This window comes from Medicago truncatula, chromosome 2 (genome assembly GCF_003473485.1).
Source record: "Medicago truncatula cultivar Jemalong A17 chromosome 2, MtrunA17r5.0-ANR, whole genome shotgun sequence".
Classification (NCBI taxonomy): domain Eukaryota; kingdom Viridiplantae; phylum Streptophyta; class Magnoliopsida; order Fabales; family Fabaceae; genus Medicago; species Medicago truncatula.
Window position 1 is genome coordinate 42,935,218 of NC_053043.1, and position 18,601 is coordinate 42,953,818.

The 18,601-nt window shown below is 32.2% G+C and overlaps 2 protein-coding genes across 2 annotated transcripts; one reads left to right on the forward strand and one right to left on the reverse strand.

Annotated features, from left to right (window-relative positions):
* Nucleotides 1–2,509: 2,509 nt before the first annotated feature.
* Nucleotides 2,510–3,347, reverse strand: LOC11422110 (50S ribosomal protein L14, chloroplastic). Its single transcript, XM_024777459.2, has one exon. The coding sequence runs from the start codon at nt 3,279–3,281 to the stop codon at nt 2,730–2,732; it is 552 nt and encodes a 183-aa protein (XP_024633227.1). The 5' UTR covers nt 3,282–3,347; the 3' UTR covers nt 2,510–2,729.
* Nucleotides 3,348–11,260: 7,913 nt separating this feature from the next.
* LOC11427707 (outer envelope protein 39, chloroplastic) lies at nt 11,261–16,335 on the forward strand. The gene is made up of 11 exons (XM_003596862.4): nt 11,261–11,490; nt 11,575–11,641; nt 11,715–11,750; nt 12,012–12,156; nt 12,399–12,557; nt 12,697–12,767; nt 12,848–12,926; nt 13,049–13,164; nt 13,408–13,555; nt 13,852–13,921; nt 15,798–16,335. The coding sequence occupies exons 1-11, from the start codon at nt 11,457–11,459 to the stop codon at nt 15,953–15,955; spliced, it is 1,083 nt and encodes a 360-aa protein (XP_003596910.1). The 5' UTR covers nt 11,261–11,456; the 3' UTR covers nt 15,956–16,335.
* The last annotated feature ends 2,266 nt before the right edge of the window (nt 16,336–18,601 follow it).

The window sequence follows — 18,601 nt, forward strand, 5'->3', positions numbered from 1 at the left end:
TTTTCCCCATTTTATTTTAATGATTTTAAAACAGACAAAAACTAATATAAAAATAAATAAAAACTTTTTTATTTATTAATTTATTTAAATCAAATCAAATGCCACATGTACCGTCTATATACAGTCAGCAAGTGCCATCTAAGCAAAATGGTGCTAAATAAGCACGAAAGTGGGTTCAAAGACTATTTTAAAAAACAAAAAATTTTGCAGGGATGGATTTCATTTTTTTTTTACCAGGGACCAAAACCCAAACTCGCTATATTTGCAGAGACCAAAAATATATTTTAACCTATTTTTTACAAAGAAAAAAAAATTGCTGATCGAGATTGCATAAAGCCATAAATCATTTTAATTTAGGGTTGTGTTATTTTTTATTTTTATTTTTGGCGAAGTAGGGTGGTGTTATTTTGATATAAAAAATTGACTATTAAACAAAGTATTAGATGATTAATCTATTTAGAAAAACAAACATTTCACAACTTTAGTGATATTTTATTTATCTCATGTCTAACTTTATATTATTGATGTAGTATTTTTGCATCAAACAAAAGTAAGTATTTATATCGTCTCCTTAGGGATTAGTGCGATATCACGGACCTTTCAACATCAATTACCATTATAAGTTGAGAGTACTTTGGTTGTAACACCCTGTTTTCCCAACTTGAAATTTTTTGCATAAATCAGAGTAAAACAACTAAACAGGATGCTGCACTTCTTTCAAATCTGAATATAGTAAAATTACTAATTATCTCAATCATCAAATTAAATCTTATTGCAGCGGAAATTATTTCAACGTTTAAAAAAACCTTGGCACAAAGGCCTCAATGTAAAATCTCATAAAATTATTCCAATGACATGTTCATAAAACTTCATAAGATAATACGTAAGGAACAGAAAGCAACAACCAAAATTCTCATCCCGTTACGTATCAGAGCGACCCTAAGACGCGACACGTGAGAGAGTCGACTCACTTCATAGCTAATCTTGATTACCTACAAGTTACCCAATTGTGAGGGCAACATTTCCAAACAGAAGGGGTGAGATTTCACATTCAATAATAATAAGCATATAATTCATCAAAAGCATTTAACAACTTAAACGTCATCAATTAATAACATTAACTCTTCTTATAATACTTCATTAATAACTCAACCAACTTCTAATCACCATTAACTTCATATTCATCACATTATATACAACATCATATAGCACATAATAATCAGATCATGAACATCATCTTATAACAACATAAACAACACATCATATACATCATCTTATAACAACATAAACAACACATCATAACATCATAATCAATATCATAAACAACATAACAACATCATAATCAATATCATAAACAACATCATATAATCTTCATAAGCACTTCATTAACAACACGTGGATAGAAGACAACTCAACAACTTAACAACTCATGAATGACAACTCATCAACAACTTAACAACTCATGGATGACAACTCATCAACAACGACTTTGACTATGTGGTACAAATCCAGGGTATCAAGCCCCCAACATATTGAGCATAAATACACTCTCAGGGCATGAAGCCCTCAACTTAAAGAGCAAAAGCTCACATGGCATCAAGCCCTCAACGTATTGAGCATAAATACACTCTCAAGGCATCAAGCCCTCAACTTAAAGAGCAAAAGCTCACAGGGCATCAAGCTCTCAACATAAATGAGTATGCATGGACTCAACAACTAATGCAACGACAACCAACAACTTCAACGACATCGACAACAACTTACAACTTTAACGACATTGACAACAACTTACAACTTTAACAACTTGACCAACATATGCAACTTAATGATTTAATAATCAATACAGCAGAGACAACAACATACGACAACTTCACAACATAGCATCATTAATAATAACAACTTGAATGGTATAACAACACTATTTTCTATATCATACATTTTCCACATAAATATATGTAACTCAAATTATTCAACAACATTCACATAATAAATGTATTTCAAATTATCCAACAAAGATATTCACGTCAAACCAAATTAGATCCATCACAACATAGGTTAAATACTCTTAAACACCCTAGTTGAACTCATAGTACTTCTAGTTTTGAGGTTTGGAATTATTCCTTAAGTTTTGGATTAACTTAGAAACGATTATGCTGAATTTTCATAAGATTTCACTAAGACCTCCTTGGAGTATTTTCATCATATCTCAAGAACCAAAAATCATTTTCATGTAAAACCAAATCCACTGGAAAACTAACTCAATTATCTACAACTTTCATGTTTACACCAAATGCCAATTCAAAACAGAAACGTGTGAAAAAGACGCAAGAACATGAAACAGGACGTGCTGTCAGAGAGCAACTCGGGAAAAACCCACTTTTCACCCCCAAAATCCCAATTTTAACTTCCCTATGCTCAAATTTGATCCAAAAACTTGTCTAACCATTTCTATACATGTTAAGGCACTCAAAACCATATAAAACTTTGCACTAAAAATAACTCATTAAACGGTAAGGTCCTCTCTATACACCGGAGCCCCTTCTTTCATTGAATCCTCATTCAATCAATGTTATTGTGAACTTGTACAGTTCACACTTATGGGCTCTACCCATGAAATGGAAGACTGGTGCCAACAGTTCATCACGCAAGAAAGGACTCACTGAACCGAGATCACTAACTAAATACTAATATATATTTCTATTATTATATTATCTATTTATATAGTAATATCATAGAATATAAAATACTAATGGAATAGTAATAGAACTGTCACCGGGACCTTTTATTATGACTACGGCTCGTTGCATGCCTTGATCTACTACTGTTCGAATAGCATTTGCTGCTGCGGTTTGAGCGGCAAATGGTGTCCCCCTTCGTGTACCCTTGAATCCACACGAACCGGCAGAGGACCAAGAAATCACCCGACCTCGTACATCTGTAACAGTCACAAAATTTAACTGTCTCAATTCTCGGGCTATTGCGGAAAAAATTCGAGTTCCTTTTGGATTTCCTTCTTTATCAATGAGAACCGCCGCATTATCATCATACTTTATTATTATACCATTACTACGTTTTAGTTCTTTACAAGTACGTACAATTACAGCCCTGATCACTTCAGATCTTTCTAAAGATGAATTTGGTACTGCTTTTTTGATTACAGCAACAACAATGTCACCAATATAAGCATACCGTCGATTACTAGCTCCTATGATTCGAATACACATCAATTCGCGGGCTCCGCTATTATCGGCTACATTTAAATAGGTTTGAGGTTGAATCATATCATTTTTTTCTATCTTTCAGTCAAAAAGTTGAAGTAAAAAAAATATTCTGTGTTCAAAAAAAAAAAAAAGAAACCAACAATTACCATTTTTTTCATACTAAAGACCTATTTCGTTCTAATGATTATTCTGAAAGAATGAATTGAGTTCGTATAGGCATTTTGGATGCCGCTATTGAAATAGCCTTTCTAGCTATATTTTCTGGGACCCCTCCCATTTCATAAAGTATTTTGCCGGGTTTAACGACAGCTACCCAATATTCGGGAGATCCTTTTCCCGAACCCATACGCGTTTCGGTAGGTCTTACTGTAACAGATCTGAACATCAATTCTACACAAATTCAACATATTTTCTACTCTATTAACAACCAATTACAACTTCAAAACCTAATTTCTAAATTCCCATAACTACAACCTACAACATGTTAAACTCAATTTCACCCTTACCTTAAATTAGATGATCGGACTCTACAAGATTGCTCCTCTTCTCACAAGATTCTTCTCTTCTCTGACTTCTCTCTTCTCGTTTCACGTAATCCTTATTTTCTAATTCTATCTCTTCCCTTTTATGTAAATCCTTAACCTACTTATTTTCTCTTATTTCCAAATCTGCCCTCCAAGTCTCAATATTCTATTCTAATATATATATATATATATAATATAATATAAAATATTTCCATAACAAATAAAAAATATATCTCTATAACAAATATATTTCTATAACATATATATTTCTACACCAAATAAGAAATATATTTATACACCAGATAACATATGTATTTTTACACCAAATAACAAATATATTTCTACACCAGATAACATATAGATTTCTACACCAAATAACACATATATTTCTACACCAAATAACATAACATTTCCACTTATTCCACTAAACTCTTCTAATTTCCAAAACAGCCCCCACAACTTAATCTTATTTTATTTTCAAATCTTATTCTATTAAATAATAAAATAAGCCACTTAATAAATCAACAACACATCACAAAAATCATATAAATCACATAAGTTATAAAAATAGACTCTAAACTCAATAAAATAAATAAATATTAAAATAGGGCGTTACATTAAGCGTCAACCTTAACCTAATGATCACATATATCGATTCTAGCGTTTTACCGATATTATCACGTATCGCTCAACAAGATTATTCGTGTCCAAATAATCTTGTGAGATCAACTGTATTGTTCAATAGTTGATTTCCCAAACTATTAAACAATCCAATAATCGATCGTATCGTTTAATCGACGATTTCTCAATCTATTCAACGATCTGAAAGCTCTACGTTCCGATACCTTGTGTGATTATCAAAACATCAATCCTATGTCTAGAATCATTGTTTTGATAGATGAATATTCTAAACCTAGATTCAAAAGTACTTTTCAATAACAATTAAATCAAAGATAGGAAATGAATTGCAAGAATAACTTTAATATCATGTAAATTGCTAGAATCATATAATACAAGATCAAAAGATTACATTTTAAGCTCAATCAAGTACCTCTAATCCCAACTAAGGAGATTTAGTTCATCATTGTCATGAGAACTTTACAAAAGTGGAAGGAAAGTTGAGAATCCATGCCAAGAACTTGATTTCTCCAAGAATCTTGATGAATCCACTCTTCAATCACTATTGCTCTATGAAAAAGAAGAATTTCTCCCTATTCTCTCTCTCAAATGTAACAGGATAACCTCTGAAATGAAGGAAAGGGGCTTTTATACTTGCTGCAAAATTTGCACTTCCTTCCCGGCATGAAATATGTCGTTGTGGCGACAGACCGTTCTTTACGAGTGGGTTTCTGCCATGTCATCATCCACTTGCCTTAAACCGCCTTTTCCTGCCAGGCAGAACATTTGTCGCCATGGCGACATTTAGGCAGAAAGAAATTGGTTTTATCTTGACATTTCCGTCATGGCGACATTTAGGCAGTAGCAAATTGGTTTTTTCCTTGTTATTTCCCGCTATGGCGACATAATGTGGCCAGGGCGACAGTTTTCTTGTTTTTGCTCCTTTTTGTGTTTCTTTCATTTGTTCAAGTCTTGATCACTTCTTTTCTGCACAAAGTGGGTAAAGTAAGATATAAAAACACAATGAGGCATTTTCCTCCTATTTCATAGCTTTTCCTCAAATAACTTGTAAAACAAGTAATGAAATGTTCTTAAAATACATCATGAATTTACACTTTCTTGCACTTATCAATTATGAGGGTTATTTTTCTCTGAGAATCGAAAAATTAACACATTTAAAATTCATATTTTAACATATCAAATGTCACCACTATGGATAAAAAAAAAAAAAAAACTCATTAACCCATCTAAAAAGGGACGGGGTTAGGTGAATCAACTAGAAGCGTAGGGTTGAAAACTCAACCTCGTCCTTTTTGTGATGAGTCAGAGGGTTGACAGGTTTACATGCTAGTGTTTTTTTTATAAAAAAAAACATTTACAAAGATAATGTAAAAAAAAACATAAAAATAGTTTAAGGAAATCAAAATACTATGTACTTAATCGGCCAATAAAAAATAGAAAATCATATTTGATAGAACAACACAATACAAGACAGAAAAACAGTGGTCAAACTCTTACGATATTAAATAATTTTTTGTCATATACAATTTTTGGTAGACAATAAGATAGTTTTGTATTTTAGATAAATTATACGTGGGACAAAAGGTGATTTTGTGGTTTGGTGAGGGACACAAATTTCGGTTTTTGTCTTGTCTCTTGCCTCTGATTTATTTTGTTTCAAAAAAAGTTTTACAAATCAAACATTGTGCTACTGGAGTTGTTTAGTGCTTCAATTTTTACCAGACCAAACGCACCCTTTAAAAATTCGTGTTAGGCATTTTTGTAAAAAAAAATTATGTTTGACACGCTAGGATAAAGATAAGGAGGCAAATGGCGACCTTCTATTTTATATATCTATTATTGTTGTTAGAGAATTATTATTATTATCATTTTTTAACAAGTCAAAATGAAATATATTAACGATACCAAACGTAATTCAACCCGCACAAGACGTACTAGGAAAGAATCACACCAAAAAAATTTGTACAAAGTTAATGATGCTTGCAACAAAGGAGCACCATCCATAGAGCTAAAACAATAATGAAAAGATTATGTAACAACACTCATGCAAAGTAAAGGGTGCCGCCCCAATTCATGATAGCTAAAAACAAAATTACACATATTTGCTTTCAACCATTGGAAAGATTGCAACTTTACTTTGTCAATAATAATAGTGAGAGCCGAGGGTGTATTGTTGAACACTCGGTGATTCCTTTCCTTCCAAATAACCCAAACACAAACTAGCCAGATTACTCTGAAGAAAAAATGAGTAGATCGCGACAATCCCACGATTTGACCAAACTGAATAAAATTCTCACCAAGCGTTCCTGTTGATACCAAAGAGATGCCTAACCATTGCCAAACCAAATGCCAGACACCTCTAAAAATGTCACAACTGAAGAAGAGGTGTGCTGCGGTTTCTGCTTGACCACAACCACCTGTACACATGTTGTTCGCAACCTGAAGAACTCGCCGCCGCACTAAGTTATCCTTCGTAGGAAGTCTGTTGCGCAATAGACGCCACGCGAACAATGAAACCTTTGAAGGAACAAACTTGTGTCAAACATCAATGATGGACCCCCTATCGATAGGCTCATCCGGTGTCGTAAATTATACGCACCACATACCGAATAGCCATAAATAGGATTAGGAAGCCACTTCCAATAATCATTACAGTTATCCTACAAAACAATGTTACACAACAAAACATCACACTTCCTCACACTCTCCTCCTCCCACACTAAGAGGCGTCTCCTCGATCTCCAAGCATTTCCTCCTTCCCCCCACTCTCTAGTCACCATATCCACCACCAATGCCTCTCTATCCACCGTTAAGTCAAAAAATCTAGGAAACTTGACCCTTAAAGGCATGTTGCCTACCCAATTATCATACCAAAAAGAAGCACTACGTCCATTACCCACAACCCGTCGCGAGTTATCGTCAAACCAACTTCCCACACCTAAACCAGCCCCTCACACACTCCAGACACCATGCATCAGAGAATTATTATTATTATTATTATTATTAGTGTTGAAACTATGTGTTGTCCATTCTTTTTATTACGTTAATGCGTATAAATTATGAACTTAGTTTTTATGAAATTTGGATTTTAATTAAAATTATATGTATAAATATTTTTCTTTTATATATTAGGTATTTATTTTTTACACTCTTATATTGTAACAAACTATATCTATCTTTGTCTTCGTGAGTATAACTCACTTGGTAGGGACAATGCATAATATATGCAGAGGTCGGAGTTCGGACCCTGGACACTCCACATTTAAAATGTTTGAACTTCAGTCACTAGACTACTTGACTAAAAAAATTAGAGTTAATAGTGTTTTACCCCTCTAATATAGGTAGGTTTGCCCCCCGTAAAATAATTTTTTTTTCGTCCTTGTAAATTTTTGTTTCCAGCATACCCCCCTAATAGGCCATTCAAAAACCAAAGTTTCTGGATTTTTTTCCTTCTGAAAATAGCCTATTAGAGGGGTATTTTGGAAGAAAAAAAATTACAAGGACAAAAACGATAAAAAATATTTTACATTGAGTAAACCAAAAAATGACCTATATTACATGGGGTAAAACACTATTAACTCAAAAAACTATATCTATCTTTTTCAATAACAACAATAATACAACAAATCCTATTTATTTTTTTCAAATATAACAAATCTTTCAATTCCTCAACAAAAAAAATAAACAAATCTTTCAAAATAGACATTATAACAAACATAATATAAATTCATACCAACAATAAATCATTCTTTTTTGAGGGAAACAATAAATCATTCTTACAGTTTGTCAAAGGAAAAAAATCATTCTTACAGAAAAATGTATTTAAAAATATGATTGAAAATGAAAAAAAAAACTTTAAAACCATATAAAAAAAAATAGATATGACATACTCCCTCCGTCCCAAATTGTATGTCGCTTTGGGAAAAAATTGTCCCAAATTATATGTCGCTTTACAATACCAATGAAATATTAATGTTACTTTTCCTATTATATCCTTAACTATTAATTACTCTTTCTTCTTTCAATTATTTCATTTATATTTTCCATACAATTTATTAAGGATAATTTTGTAAATCAACTCATAATTTCTCTTCTCCACCCAATATTAATTACATTTCTTAATACGTGTGAAATGGCCAAAACGTCATACAATTTGAGACGGTAGATTATATAATTCTAAAGGTAATGGAATCTTATCGACAAGTCCACGAGGACCAATTACATGCCAGATCAACATGGTATCTTATTATCTTCAAAATCTTTTATTTTAATCCCTTGGATTTGATCAATCATCACTAGCATCATTATTTGAATGCAACATGCAAAGAATAAATATTCTAATTGAAAATTATGTCATATGTGTACAGGGAGAAATGTTTTCTGACCTAGTTTTTAAACTACAATATGTGCACATTAAATTCATGTAAAGTTTAAACTATTTAAAATTATAAATATAATACAAAAAATATTTAATGTTGTGTTGAAGTACGAGTAATCAATCTCAAATTGATTATGGATGAGTTGATGTCGAATATATAAAAATAAGATATACCACTCATATATTCAATATTTTAAGATGAAAAATGCTTTTTGGTGCGAGAGAAAAATTCGTCGGAATTGAGCGAATGACTTGGCAAGTTCAAAATATTCGGCTCTATCACCTTGATCCCACAAAACATTAACTTTTTACTACTATTTTTTATTTTTGTGCAAACCCACAAACATTAACTAATATAAGTAACCAACCACTGCTCCCTCTCTCATTATAGTATAAGCCCCCTTATATTATTCACATTTCTTAAGATTTTTATTTTTATTTTTTAGCAATTTTTAAAAAGAAATTATTAATGTAGTTAATGTGTTTGTTTTGTGTGTTAATATTATCAAATTTTTCTTTGTTTGTATGTGTTTTAAATTTGTTTTTTCATGTTTCAAGATAAGTTAGTAGCACTTAATTAATTAAGGGTATATTTAGTAAAAAAAAATAATAAATGTATCTTGTAATTTGAAAATGGGTTTATATTTAGGGATAATTTTTTAGTTAAATGTGTGTCTATATATAGAGACGGAGGGAGTAATTTGTATATATGCCTAAAATTATTTTACACATCATTTGATGCATGTATAAAATTATTTTAAACATGCACAAAAAAATATGATTAATGTGTAAAATAAATATACACCGACACAATATACAATTTGATAAATATTTTTTATTTTAATAAAGTGATCGTTAATTTATTGATTAATAAAGCAAATAATAGATACACTTCAACTTGCGTATGTTCCGTAGAAGTATATACTCTCTTTGGTCATATTTATAAACAACTTTTACTTTTTTAAATTCATTAAATAACCGATGTATCTAAAAAAGCAAAAATTGCTTATAAATGTAACCAGATAAAATATATGGGTGCATTTCTATGTGCCTAAGGTTAAGGTGGGAATACTATTTTGACCATTCTGATTTTATTTTATTTTTTTAAAAAAAATACTTTGTAATTAAGCATGGTTTTTTCTTTCAAAAATATTAGTTTTTTTTTAAGGAAGTATGAAAATAAAATTGGTATTTTTTTCTAAGAAAGTAAGATTTTGCACGTAAATTACTAGTTCGCGTGTTTTGTGCGAAATAACGTTCGCACCATATAGCACAGTTCTTTTAAGATTTTGTGTGAGATGTGATGACCAAATCTCTTGTAGTCTTAAATCATTGGTCTATTGTTGCACTTTATGCTCCCCAAACACCCACAAGTGTTATTTGAGCCTAGTTCCACACTTCGATTTAGTAGAAGGAGCGACATTAGATCCCAGTGTTTGGTTCCTTGTATTAAAAAACTTTTTGGTGATAGAGTCAACACCCAACATATGTGTTACGTCGGTTTAACGACGATGCAAGTAAATGAGATGAGAGACACATATTTAAGGGATTGTTGTTCCAAGTGTGAATGGTTAGTCACATAATTGACTATAAGTTTGTTCAATCTTGAATATGTGAGGTGAGTTTGAAGTCTCAGATTGTTTGAAAAAGTTAGATCGAGCAACATATGAGTAAGCGAACCTTGAATTCAATGTCTTAATATCTTAGGTTAGGATGTGATTTCCAACTCATTTGTGGTTTCTCTTGACCCAATGTTGACAATCCACCATACTCCCCTCATGACTTAACATGTTGTGATCTGGGTCTCGACTATGACCCAAATTGTTGGAAGAAAAAAAACACATTAAAAAAACAAAGGAACATAATCACAACAAGCGAATATAACGTGGAAAATACCACAAAACAAGTTAAAAATTCACCATCGTTGTCTAATGAAACCAAGATAACAACAATGTACAAGTTATTACACTACATAGATTTCCCTCAAACGATCCACAACTCTTGTAAACTCACATTCTCCGTAGCAAATATATATAACCCACAACACTATAAAACAAGAGGATAAGATAAATGTATTAGTGAGGTATAAACTTAAATGTTTCTGATTGAAGCATCTTAAACAATGTCTCAATTTTTTGGCATTCTAAAGAAAGAGGAAGACCAAATTTATACACACCAACTATAGTTATTCGTTATAAGATGGGCTAGTGAGAAACATTTTAAATTTATATCTAATCTAACTCATATCTTTCTTTCTCGTTCGCAACTCCCCTATTTTTGTGTAATGTAAAATTTGATAGATTCCTAACTCTTATCGACTTTTTTCAATCAAGTGAACAATTTTAAGGTGTCTGTATCATTTTTGCATGGCAAACACAGAATGAGATTTGGGCCAACATCAAAACACGAATAAGGCCCAATAAGTACTAACTGTGACATCACGTGCAATACGACGAGTGTACTGTTGTATGGAGTACAATGGAACGAAAGGGATAACAGAACTCGAAAGCTAAGAACAGAATAATCACACGCACGCACGCACAAAAACACCACTTTAAGATTGTTTTGTTTTCCCCTAACTTTACGAAACACAACACAACATAAACACACACTATATATATAATCTAATCTATCAAAGGTTCCAAACCTCTTACGAAATTGTTTTTATTTAATGGTTGTTGCGTTTTTAATCCAATGGGAGCTCAAAAGAGCATCCATGCTGGCAAAGGTTACAATTTCATTCAACATTTCATAACAATCTTTCATTTTTCTCTGTTTTACTATTGATGATGATTGTGTTTTTGTTTTTCAGCAAAGATTGATGTTAATGTTGATTTTACTCACAAGCTTTGTACTTATTTGATGCTCAATACCTTCAGGTTTCACCTCAATTCAATATTTTATTAATACATATATAATAACGGATTATTAATTTGAATTTTTCTTTAACAGGAGTGATGACAATCCTCTTTCACTAGTAATTGGGAGGTAAGATTTTCAGTTTGATCAATACTGGTTTGATCAGTAGTGCATTGGATTGTTGGGGCTATAAAGCACGGATACAGACACCAAACACGACACCGACACTGATAATAATTTGTCGAAATTAAATAATTGATAATAGCCGCATGTGTTTTTGTCGGACACTGGACACATCTTCAATATGAAGTATTGGTGCGGCATATGTTGAAGATATTGGTTTTCCCATAATTTTGTAAATGAATGACTGATAAACTTTTTTTTTATTAGTCTTTGTATCAAACATCCAAATTTATTTGGTGGAAGTGAGAAGCTTGATGTTTCATGGGACAAGGGTTTGTATGATTCGAATATTTTAATCGCTTATAGAAGGCCACGGGAAGAATGTTTTGCTCATCAGTCTTTCGTGGTGCAGGTTGGTTTTGCTAGTTTTTTGTTTATGTTTTTGTTTATCATTTTATTTTATGGCATGAGATTCTGCTAGGCAATGGCGTGAAATAAACTTTTGTTTCAATGGATTTTTCTGTGGCAATTAGAGGATTTCAAGCAATGTTATTTTAAGACGTTTAATATGTGAAACACACAAATTTGAGTGAAATTTTGTAGCGAAAGCAAGGTATTAAGTTCTACTCGTGATCATTGTTTTCCCCTTTGCAGCATTCTCTTTCACCAGAGATCGGAATCCATGGTATCCCCGTAAACAATTTCTCCCGCTCGGGAAGTGGAGGCGTAAATTTATCTAGATTATCAGTTGGGATGGATCTGAAGGAACCTGCGAGTTCAAAGTGGAGCAGCACAACCAGCATAAAATTTGAGGTTTGGACGTGTGATTTTTTGTATCGAGGATAATATCGAAGACTAGTTTGCATGAGTTTCTTTGCTTTGCTTTACATTACATTACTATTTCTTTTGGTTATACACGAAGTAGAAATTAACTCGTTAAACCATCATGCAGCATGTTCGTCCATTAAACGATGATGGTCGCAATATAAGCATGGATCGTGACGGGTTTGCTTTGACTTGCAGGTAACCAAGGATTTTAGTATTCCGATTTTCAAAATGTCGAACTGATTTTGATAATGTGATATGTACATTGCTTATTGCAGTGGCAGTCCACATGACAGTATGGTAGTCTTAAAGCAAGAGTCTCGACACACAAAGGCAAACGATCATAGCTTTTTTCATGTAATGAATTACATTCTTATTTCCAGTTTGATTCCTAGTTCCTATTTATATGGCTATTAACCAATTAGTCGTGTATCTGAATTATGCATCTATTCCATTGACTGAGCGCACGACCTTTTCAGTTTAATCTTCAAATAGAACAAGGTATTCCTGTTCTTTCTAAGTGGATAATTTTCAACCGATTTAAATTTGTTGCTACGAAAGGAATCAAACTTGGACCAACACTTCTCTTGACAAGGTGGGTAATTTCTGATATTTCAAATACATAATATTTTTCTATTTGACATATTGCAATTAGAGAAGCAACAATCTGGAGCTATAAATTAAAATAGAATACATTAATGCTCGGGTTCACCAGTAGGACATATTTACACAAACTTTATACTTCGCGACTCCTAATTTTAACCTGAAATAGAGTTACCATATTTTCTATGTGATTATATCATTTTCTTATCACAGTCATTGCCTTTTCGTCTGACAGACTTACAGGTGGTTCAATCGTTGGGGACATGGCTCCTTACCAAGCATTTTCCATTGGGGGGCTTGGGAGTGTCCGAGGCTATGGTGAAGGAGCAGTTGGTTCTGGGAGATCATGCCTGGTGGCTAATAGCGAACTGACTCTCCCTTTGGTATGCAATAATTTTTACAAATAACTATCATATAATGAAAATTGCGTCCGAGATCATGTCTGACCTTGGTGAATGTTCAGCACATGTTATCATGATAAATTATGAATTTTAAGGTTATCGTTTCTGTTCAAATTTTCATGATTCGCCCCGTGCATGACTGATTTGAAAGCGATCAATGTTTTCTTGTGAGCCTCCAAAAATGAAAGCAGATGACCACAATTAAACATATAATTTTATTACATTCATCGGAATCAAAATGTGCTGTGCTAAATTAACTGATGTCTTTTTCAATATAGACTAAGATGTTGGAAGGTGCAATTTTTATGGATTGCGGAACAGATTTGCGGACTGGTTATCTTGTACCTGGTGAGTAATATCATTTTGCTCAAGTTACTTGCAACTTTTCTTTATACTATTTATTCATTTGGAATGTTCTTTGTTTATTGCTAACATTTACATCCAACGATTTTTAGCACGGTTAAATATGTTTATTTTTGGTTCTGTTGAGGTAACTGAAGCTACCTAAACCTATTGGCACCTTTAAATAGCTAAATTGAGCACCAGAGATGAAATCCCAGTGAATATCTCTATGTAGCTTATTGTTTTTAGTCCTGAACCTTGATTGATATAATCCCTAAAGAAATGAGAAATCTATATATTTCTGTCAAAAACATCAACCTTTAAGAAAACTGATAAATATTCAAAGAACCAAGTGAGAATGGTTGATTTGAGTAGGGAGGGAGGGACCGTTTTGTGTCGGGAGTAATGTGTTAGCAAAAACACTGCAAGCTTAAATTAAGTCATCCATAATTTGACCTGTGAACCTAAAGTCATCACAACAACTTTTGCTTAAGTTTAAATTCTTTCTATGTAAAAACATTCATTTGAGGCCTTACACATATGGCTATACTCTGTGTTTTCGTGTCTAATACTAACTTATGCAAGCGCATGCATAAAATCTCCACTATATGGGTTTGATGGAATAAGGGAGCTTCAGTGTCAATGCAAACTTGCAGTTGATAGAAAAATCCTTTATTTATTTAATAATAAAATAAGAGCTATAATAATCACAAGAAACCACAAACTAGTAGACCATGAAAAGGGTTCCTCATTATTTAGAGTTTTATGATGAATACAGGTACCCAGTAGGTTTTGGAATAAACTTTATAAATGGAGTGGAGGCATATGCTTGATTGCAACAAATTAACCAACATCTGCTAGTTTATATCAGTCATACTTTAGGCACTGTTTAGATAAATAACTTAAGTGTTTGTAGCATAAACGCTTACCAGATAAGTGCTTATGTATAAGCTATTTCTCTATTAGAAGATAAAATAAAGTCAAACTGTACTGTTTTTATATATGAGGTATAAACTGTTTTCATAAGCTATCTTGGAGAGCTTATGGAAATAATCTGAAAATAGTTTATAGACATGTCATAAGTTATATCCAATTTTTCGTAAGCTCTCCAAAACAAGCAAGTGCTTATTGACTCTCAAATAAGCCAATCCAAAATCAGAGTCTCGAAACAAATGCTTGGCAGCTATGTTGTTAATCCCAGATAGTGTCTCGTTGACAGCTACATTGTTCCCAGATAGCGGTACAGCAGGTAGCGGAATATCCGCTATTGCAATGACTAAAAATTGGTGTACAAAGTAAACATAAATACTGAAATAGACAAAAATACACAAAATTAAAGAGACCATCATACTTAATAATTAAAGAACTTAAAGTACAAAGCAATAACACTTAAAAAATATGACAGAACTGAACTAAATGTAGGAAGGTGAGCATAACGATTGTTTGTGAGCAAGAACAGAACATTACCCTTAAAAGGGACTCTTAAAAAGTATGTTTTTTAAAATAAAAAAAATAAAAAAAAGATTTGAGGAATTTCGCCCTGAAACTGTAATAGCGGATGCAGTAGCGGTTTGTGGCCGCAATTAGCAGCCATGCTAAGTGCTATTGCTGACTGTGGCTCGTGGTCCAAAAGTGCTGCGCCAAACCCTACCACTGCTACGCTGTTCCGCTATATCGTGCTATTGACAACATAGCTTGACAGTTTCTTTTCTTTTCTTTTGAGCAAGGGTGTTTAATTGTCACAACTTCTGTTTTTTGTCATGATTTTTACTCTTAAATTGATCTACATGATCATGCTTGTTTGTTCTATACACTTTTTTGTGTGTTTATTCCAGAACCATTTCAAATGTATTCTCATACTGTTAATCTCTTGAAAATTCAGGTAATCCAGCTTTAAGGCATGGTAAACCAGGATCAGGTGTTGGATTGGGATATGGACTTAGATTTAAATCACAATTTGGTCATTTTCAAGTTGATTATGCTATTAATGCATTTAAGCAAAGGACACTCTATTTTGGCCTCAGCAACCTTGCTTCATGAAATCCTTAAACACAGAAGGTTGCAGAACTCTTGCTTTTCTTTGTAGTTTATCATCCCACGATAAAGATTTATAGATTATGGAATGATAAAGCTACAGATGCTGCAAAGTTTATCATCAATCCATATAGCAATATGAAGTGCATTCTATTTAATTTCTAACTCCGTGCTATATTTTGCGTGTGGAGTGAGAAAGTTATTGTATTCTTTTTATTACAATTCATAGCAGTTGCAAAATTTCTTGGCATTTTTTAAAGGCTTTTTGTTTAGGGTAAATGAGTGCAAGTAGATTGGTTTATTGTAAATTTCTTTATAATCAAGCTAGAAGGAAAATAAACTATGATCAAGTGAAAATGACAAGTAAAAAAATTAGCAGACACAAATCACAATGTTGGAAACTTTGTTGAAGTAATATGTTATATGTTATGCAGCAGGTTTTCTGCTACATAGCACAAATTAAGTGTTGGGATATGCTTGCCGCGATGCCAAGGGTGTCGAAGGGTAGTCCGAATTTGTTTCATTTATCCTATTAAAATGGATTTCATTAATTTATCATTTGTGTCTCTCTTGAACGACCATTAAATGAAACTTGCTAAATGAAGCAAATTCGGACTCGTCCAAGGGACTTGTTGAAACAAGTTAGGTTTGTTCTTGACCTTGGATTTGGATAGGGTCGAAATTGAAATTGTGGTCCTAGACCTGATTAAATATGACAGTGTTGATTCAATTAAGATAGAGTCTAAGTGGGACATGACCTAATTGATTTAAAGTATAAATAAAATAAAAATGCAAAATTATCATAGCAAACAAAAAACTATTTGATGTAAGACTTTTCTTTGACTGATTAGTATTTCTACCTGTTCATTTTGTTTTTAGCACAAGGTGGCCTTGCCTGCATTCACAGCAATTAGACAACAGGTCCAATTTTAAAACTGCAACTTGGAATGAATGCCGAAATTTGGTAGGTATCAACAACTTAGCAGATTCCCTTAAAAAAAAAAAAACAACTTATCAAACATAATCTATTATGCTATTATTATATTAATTAATCCAAAAAAATAATCATAAGAGGGTCCGCCGATTAAACTAACTAATCCACTATAATTTTATAATTTTTAAGGAATTTTGTTTTTATACTAATATGCTATTGAAAACTAGCATCTGTTTAGATTAACTTCTCAAAAAGAAATCCTCTTTAATTGTTATGTTGATAGTTTTTTAATCAAACTTTCAGATATGGTTTGTTTGATGTGGGATTCAACATGATTTTTTCCTTCAGTGTTTAATGCATGTTGAATTGTAAAATGGATGAAAGAGAGGATGAATGCATTCAATACAATTGAAACCTATTCCGGTTGCCACGCGGCGCGCTGCAATTGCTTGAAAACGGGCGCGTGACTGTTCAGAAGGTGGAGAGAGAAAACGAGTTTTGGATAGATAGGGACACATGGGACATTTTAATTGGTTGTTCGGATTCTTATCATTTTAATAATTGGACCTCAATTATTTTGTTGTAAATTAATTTAAAAAAAAAACAAAATTCATGATTTTTTTTCTCTATAAATAGAGACTTGGTTCATTTGATTTGGACACAGAAAAAAAAACCAAGTTTTTCACTATCTTCATCTTATTATTATCTTTCTATTAGCAAACTAAGTGAGTTTTAATCTTATTTTTAGTGAAATGGATCCCAATAGTAATCATTTCAACACCCAAAATTTTTCTAATTACCCATTTAATTACGAAAATCCCAACAATTATCCAAATCCAATTCAATTTTTCAACCAACGTCCTCAAAACGTACCTAATTTTGGTTTTACACCAAATTTCAACCAGTCATCCTTTGTTCCAAACTTTCATGCATATTATGGATCTAGATCCGAGTTGCGTGATCCAGATGTTCATCACGAATTGCAAGCAAATCTATTGAAACACATATGAACAAAGTTTGGAATGTATCGTGATTGAAGATGATTTGTATCGTACTAAATAAATTACTTGTGTGCTGTATGCTTAGTTTTTTGTATTGCATTTTAAGTTATTTGTGTGTCGCGTGCTTAGTTTGTTGTACTTGCATTTTAAATTAAGAAAATAAAAATAAAGTATTTTACAAAATTTTGTTTTTCCAAAAATACTAAAAAATAAATAGTTAATTGTATTATTTTAATTTAGTTATAATCGATAATTTTATGTAATTATAAAAACAAAAATTAAATAAGAATAAAAAATAAAAAATGGTGGGGTAGAGTGTTGAATTAAAAATCATTGGAGAGGGTAAAAGTTGAATGAGTGTTGAATAAGAGAGAAAAAATAATGGGGAGTGTTGGGAATTGAAAAATGGGTGTTAAATGGTATAAACCATTGGAGATGGTCTAAAGAAAGAAACCTCGATCAAAAATAGGTTGGTGAAGGCTACGTTAAAATAGACTAATGTAGACTATCACTTTTGAATGCTTATTAAAAGAGACTATTTCTTAATGTAAATTATAGTTATATTTTATTGGATATTGTTTGTTAGTCTACTACCTATATTATAGGATAGTTAATTTGGGTTCTCCCTGGGTTTCCTTTGTATATATTCACATTGGGGTATCTTCCCTGATATAGATTGTAATATACATTCTTTCAATCCAATGAATACCCATGAGG